Source organism: Pelophylax lessonae (assembly GCF_965119305.1).
Source record: "Pelophylax lessonae genome assembly, chromosome: 4".
Classification (NCBI taxonomy): Eukaryota; Metazoa; Chordata; class Amphibia; order Anura; family Ranidae; genus Pelophylax; species Pelophylax lessonae.
The window spans coordinates 643749106-643756086 of NC_138771.1; the positions used below are offsets into that span (position 1 = coordinate 643749106).

Here is a 6981-nt window from a genome sequence, read left to right on the forward strand (position 1 = left end):
CAAGTTCTAAGGACTATATATATTTTGTATTTGGAATATTTATTTATAATTGCATAGTCACTTTTTGCACAGTCACTTTATGGTATATCATTTATTTGGATGATTTGTGATTTATGCACTGAATTTGCACAGTTGCGCTGTCCTTTTTGTTTCATATTTTTTACTAGTAATGGCAGTGATCAGCTTTGATTTTTAGTGGGACTGCGACATTGTGGCGGACAGATCTGACACCTAACTGACACTTTTGAGGGGACCAGTGACATTACTACGGTAATCAGTGCTAAAAATATGTGCTATTACTGTACTAATGGCACTGGCAGGGAAGGGGTTAACACCAGAGGTAATAAAAGGGTTAAGTGTGTCCCTAGGGAGTGCTTTCCAACTGTGTGGGGGAGAGACTAGATCATTGATGGCGATCCTTGGCACCCCTGATGTTTTGGAAATACATTTCCCATGTTGCTCAACTACACTGCAGAGTGCATGATCATCATAGGAAATGTAGTTCCAAAACATCTGGGGTGCCAAGGTTCCCCATCACTGGACTAGAGGAGCATAGAGATCTGCCTTCCTGAATAGCAGGAACAAAGGGTCCCTGTGTTCTTCTGTAACAGAACGGCGGTCTGCCTTGGTTACATGTACTGTACTACTGACATAGCACAAACACACTCATCATAGGTTGGACTGGATGGACCGGTGTCGCTATGTAACTATGTAACATAGGCAGACCACCGTTATGTCTCCATGGGGAGCGATTGGGAGTGGCGGGCGGGCCGCTAATTGGCTACCACCCTCCTCCCCGGGGTATGTCGTTTTGCGCAATAGTGCTGACCTGCTGCGGTATATGTACCCCGGCTGGTCGGCAAGTAGTTAAAAATCATCAAAACCACTTTATTTTTCCCCCCCCAAAAAAAAAAAAACATAAAGAAAGAAAAAGAAAAAACAAGTGATTGATAATGCATACATGAATTTGTGTGAAAATTTGGCAATAAAAGTTACTTGATTGATTTTTCTGTTAGCACTCAGATAGCTAGGCTCAGACTCTAGATTTCTAAAAGTAAAAATATATATAATTACAGTATAAATACAAATCCCTATATATCAAAAATAATTGATCCCATGAAAATATAACTAAACACTTAACACTCCCAGGCGATTTATAAATGCTGTTTGTTTTACCTATAAAAGCAATAACATTACTGTATGTGTGATCAGAAACTCGAATATTGTGTGCGAGAAAGGTCAGTGCCCTGCTGAAAATTTTCACAAATATTATGTGCTGCATCTCACAGCAATCAACTACATTTTCAAGAATGTATTTAGAAACAATGGGATGATAATATTTTTAGGAAAGCAAATGTTTTAAAGGATCATTTGATTTGTTAACGTTTTGACTATCCATCAATCTATGTATCTATTTATATAACTATTTATCCATCTCTTTCTCTTGTCTTCTTCAAACCTCTAATATTTTTTTTTTCTTGTGTCTGCTCGTAAGTCATATTCTCACTTCTCTTTTTTTATACCTCTATCCTTACTTCTTCTTCTTTCTTTCTTTCTTTCTTTCTTTCTTTCTTTCTTTCTTTCTTTCTTTCTTTCTTTCTTTCTTTCTTTCTTTCTTTCTTTCTCTTTCTTTTTTTTCTTTCTTTCTTTCTTCTCTTGAAGTGTATCTAAACCCAGTTTTTAGGGTTTTTTTTAACTTTTTTTTATGTGGTGATCCTGGTGAGTTTTTATATACCTCTATCCTTACTTCTTCCTCTTTCTTTCATTCTTTCATTCTTTCTTTCTTTCTTTCTTTCTTTCTTTCTTTCTTTCTTTCTTTCTTTCTTTCTTCTCTTGAAGTGTATCTAAACCCAGTTTTTAGGGGGGGTTTTTAACTTTTTTTTTATGTGGTGATCCTGAAAGTTTTTATATACCTCTATCCTTACTTCTTCCTCTTTCTTTCTTTCTTTCTTTCTTTCTTTCTTTCTTTCTTTCTTTCTTTCTTTCTTCTCTTGAAGTGTATCTAAACCCAGTTTTTAGGTTTTTTTTTTTAACTTTTTTTTCATGTGGTGATCCTGAAAGTACTACAATTCCTATCTTAGAATGGCTACACTCACCACTCCACTGTATCTATGAAGGATCATCATAGCCACCCTTGGATAGCAGCACTGTCTACCTATATTCTTTCTTTCTTTCTTTCTTTCTTTCTTTCTTTCTTTCTTTCTTTCTTTTTTCTCTTGAGGTGTATCTAAACCCAGTTTTTAGGGTTCTTTTTAACTTTTTTTTTCATGTGGTGATCCTGAGAGTACTACAATTCCTATCTTAGAATGGCTACACTCACCACTCCACTGTCTCTATGGAGGATCAACATAGACACCCTTGGATAGCAGCACTGTCTACCTATATTCTTTCTTTCTTTCTCTTTCTTTCTTTCTTTCTTTCTTTCTTTCTTTCTTTCTTTCTTTCTTTCTTTCTTTCTTTCTTTCTTTCTTCTCTTGAAGTGTATCTAAACCTAGTTTTTAGTTTTTTTTTTACTTTTTTTTCATGTGGTGATCCTGAGAGTACTACAATTCCTATCTTAGAATGGCTACACTCACCACTCCACTGTCTCTATGGAGGATCAACATAGACACCCTTGGATAGCAGCACTGTCTACCTATATTCTTTCTTTCTTTTCTTTCTTTCTTTCTTTCTTTCTTTCTTTCTTTCTTTCTTTCTTTCTTTCTTTCTTTCTTTCTTTCTTTCTTTCTTTCTTTCTTTCTTCTCTTGAGGTGTATCTAAACCCAGTTTTTAGGGTTCTTTTTAACTTTTTTTTTCATGTGGTGATCCTGAGAGTACTACAATTCCTATCTTAGAATGGCTACACTCACCACTCCACTGTCTCTATGGAGGATCAACATAGACACCCTTGGATAGCAGCACTGTCTACCTATATTCTTTCTTTCTTTCTCTTTCTTTCTTTCTTTCTTTCTTTCTTTCTTTCTTTCTTTCTTTCTTTCTTTCTTCTCTTCTAGTGTATCTAAACCTAGTTTTTAGTTTTTTTTTTACTTTTTTTTCATGTGGTGATCCTGAGAGTACTACAATTCCTATCTTAGAATGGCTACACTCACCACTCCACTGTCTCTATGGAAGATCAACATAGACACCCTTGGATAGCAGCACTGTCTACCTATATTCTTTCTTTCTTTCTTTCTTTCTTTCTTTCTTTCTTTCTTTCTTTCTTTCTTTCTTTCTTTCTTTCTTTCTTTCTTTCTTTCTTTCTCTTTCTTTCTTTCTTTCTTTCTTTCTTTCTTTCTTTCTTTCTTTCTTTCTTTCTTTCTTTCTTTCTTTCTTTCTTTCTTTCTTTCTTTCTGCTCTTGAAGTGTATCTAAACCCAGTTTTTAGGGGTTTTTTTAACTTTTTTTTTCATGTGGTGATCCTGAGAGTATTACAATTCCTATCTTAGAATGGCTACACTCACCACTCCACTGTCTCTATGGAGGATCAACATAGACACCCTTGGATAGCAGCACTGTCTACCTATATAGATAAATAAATTATACCCGTCCTAAATATGCTAAAAAATAATAATAATAATAATAATAAAAATCTAAAAATTTGCAGCTGCTGTTCACCACGTAAAATTTACAGGATAGAAGGATGTAATAAAAAGAAGACATACCAAAATTCATATACTCAAAAACATATCTACATAAAATGAACAGTACTAGAAAGCATATAAGTGAAATCCTTTACAGTGAAATGAAAGTGCACAAGTGCTTATAATTAATCAATATATGAATAAATAAATAAAAAAATATAAAGTCCAAATCTGTGCAGCTAAATGTTCAAAATTCTTAAGGTGCTAAAGTTCTGGTAGTGCTGAAGTGCTGGGGTGCTGAGATACAAGAAATCCGTGCAGGGTGCCTTAGATCCCTCCAAGAGCCGCACTCACCAGATATGGTGGACCCCTAATAGGGGTCAAACAAGTATGAGATATGGACGATCACCCGGGGCCACAGACCACTCCAGAACTGCCTTATCCTCTTGTTGTACTTTGGGTCAGCACCAGACACTGTTGAATTTTCATTTCACTGCAAAGGATTTCCCTTATATGCTTTCTAGTACTGTGCACTTTATGTAGATATGTTTTTGAGTATACGAATTTTGGTATGTATCATTTTTGCTAGCGCTGTCTTCTTTTTCTTACACTCTCTACCTGTGGAGAGAGTATGTTAGAAAGAATGGTAGATTTAGATGGGCTTCACTTACCCCTCCACTGTATCTATGGAGGATCAACATAGCTACTCTTGGACAGCAGCACTGTCTACCTGTGGAGAGAGTAGTGTTAGAAAGAATGGTCGATTTAGATGGGCTTTACATAAGTGACTAACACAGACAAATCTTTATTTCCTTTGGGGATAAAGGTTTTAACCACTTAAGCCCCGGAATATTTTACCCCTTTCCTGACCAGGGCCTATTTTGCGATTCGGCACTGCGTGACTTTAACTGACAATTGCGCGGACGTGTGACGCTGTACCCAAATGAAATTGACGTCCTTTTTTTCCCACAAACAGAGCTTTCTTTTGGTGGTATTTGATCACCTGTGTGATTTTTTTGATCATGCGCTATAAACAAAAAAAGAGCGACAATTTTGCAAAAATAACAATATTTTTCACATTTTTTATATGAAATTCCCCCAAAAAATGTAAAAATCAACATTTTTTAACATTTTAGCCCAATTTGTTTTCTGCTACATATGTTTGGTAAAAAAAATTTCAAAACATGTATTTTGTTTGGTTTGGGCAAAAGTTATTGCGTTTACTAACTAAGGGAAAGATTTTTGTCACTTTTGTTGTTTTTTTTTTTAACGAGTAATGGCGGCGATCTGCGATTTTTTTTGTGGGACTGCGACATTGCGGCAGACAGATCAGACCCTTGACTGACATTTTTGACACTTTTGGGGGTACCAGTGACATTACTACAGTAATCAGTGCTATACATATGCACTGTTACTGTAAAAATGACACTGGCAGGGAAGGGGTTAACTTTATTGGAGAAGGAGGGGTTAAGTGTGTCCCTAGGGGCGTGCTTCTTACTGTTATTGGATGTGGCTGTGTGTGTAACTGCAGAGAAATACAATCCTACATAGCAGGATCGCATGATGTCTGCACTTACACAGGGGAGAATGACAGGTGGCTTTGTTTACATTAGCCGCCTGCCTTTCTCCCGCTGTACCGGACGATTGCGAGTGAGCGGCAAACATCGGGTCCGCCGCTCACACAAGCGGGGGGGTCCGTGAATGAGCGGGGGCGGAAGCGCGCCTCCAGCGACGCGCGCTCGCCCCCTAGAGCCTCACAGACTAGCGACGTAGTACTACGTCGCTTTGCCTGTGAGGGGCTGACTGCCGACGTAAATAGTCGTGCGGCGATCTGCAAGAGGTTAACAAATAAAAGTTGACCATTGTAAGAACCCCTGTTATTGCTAAATGGTCTGTCCCAACCCTTTAACTGACAACTTTGCTGGACAGTTTGGTCTGATAATGCATGGATCAATGGGTAATAAAGACTGCTGTGTTAATGCTAGTACCATATATTATTATTTTTTTACTTTACTCATCATCATCCCACCTTTGGCCACAATAAGGAAAAATAATTTCCTCAGTGGGTGAAGGCAAAAACACTGAGGTTACAATTTTGTTTTTTTTATTTTAAGGTTATGGATGAGAAAAATATAACCAGCATCTCTGTGATCCACCTCATAGGATTTAAAATGAACCAAAGTATACAAGGTTTGATGTTTATTTTTTTAATCCTGATTTATTGTGTGACAATGTGTGGAAACCTCCTGATCATCACACTGGTGTCCTACAGCAAATCCCTCCATTCTCCCATGTACTTCTTCCTCTCCCAACTGTCTGTATCAGATAGTTTAATAGTTACTGATATTCTTCCCAACATGCTCCATGCTGTTTTGGTTGAAGATGCCATGATATCATTTTCTGATTGCATTGCTCAGTTTTATTTCTTTGCCGTCTCGGAAGCTTTACAGTGTTTTCTTCTGATGGTGATGGCTTATGACCGATATTTGGCCATCTGTAAACCATTACATTATACTTTGATAATGAGCCACCAGGTATGCTGGATACTAGTTATTACTTTTTGGACTTTAAGCGTGTTAATAGAATTGATTCCTACTTTTGGGATATCAAAATTAGAATTTTGTGGTCCCAATATCATTGACAATTTTTTCTGTGACTTTTATCCTCTTATAAAACTCTCTTGCTCTGATACCACCATTGTTGAGTTAAAAGGGACATTGTTGGGTGCTGTTTTAGTTGTCATTCCTTTCACGGTCATCATTGTATCATATATTTATATTGTTGTCACTATTTTTAACATTCCATCAATTACTGGCAGACAAAAGGTTTTTTCAACCTGCAGCTCCCACCTGACTGTTGTTTCCATTTATTATGGTACAATGGTTTGTGTTTATTTGGTACCTAGTAGAGGAGAGTCATGGAACATTAGTAAATTCCTGTCATTACTATACACTGCACTCACCCCACTACTGAATCCAATGATATACAGCCTGAGGAATAAGGAATTGAAAAAAGTTGTTAGAAATCTTGTCAACAACTTTTTGAACTTACAATTCAAGAAAGAATAAATGTTGAGACTAATTTTAAAAAGTGAAAAACCATATGCACTGTGTTTTACATACACTGTTCAAAAAATAAAAATTGAAGGTACACTTTGAAAACACATCAGAACTCAATGGGGAAAAATATCATGCTGGATATCTATACTGTTATGGACTGGGTAATGTGTTAGGAAGTAAAAGATGCCACATCATTTGATGGAAATGAAAATTATCAACCTATAAAGGGCTGAAATCAAAGACACACCAAAAATCAAAGTGAAAAAATTATGCAGCAGGCTAGTCCATTTTGCTGAAATTCCATTGCAGCAACTCAAAATGGTACTCAGTAGTTTGTATGGCCCCCACATGGTTATATGCATG

General features: G+C 36.7%; 1 protein-coding gene across 1 annotated transcript; it reads left to right on the top strand.

The window, feature by feature from the left end:
* Positions 1-5676: 5676 nt before the first annotated feature.
* LOC309552954 (olfactory receptor 11L1-like) lies at positions 5677-6627 on the top strand (the record flags this gene model as incomplete). Its single annotated transcript, XM_082253860.1, has 1 exon — positions 5677-6627. The coding sequence occupies one exon, from the start codon at positions 5677-5679 to the stop codon at positions 6625-6627; it is 951 nt and encodes a 316-aa protein (XP_082109986.1).
* Between the last annotated feature and the right edge of the window lie 354 nt (positions 6628-6981).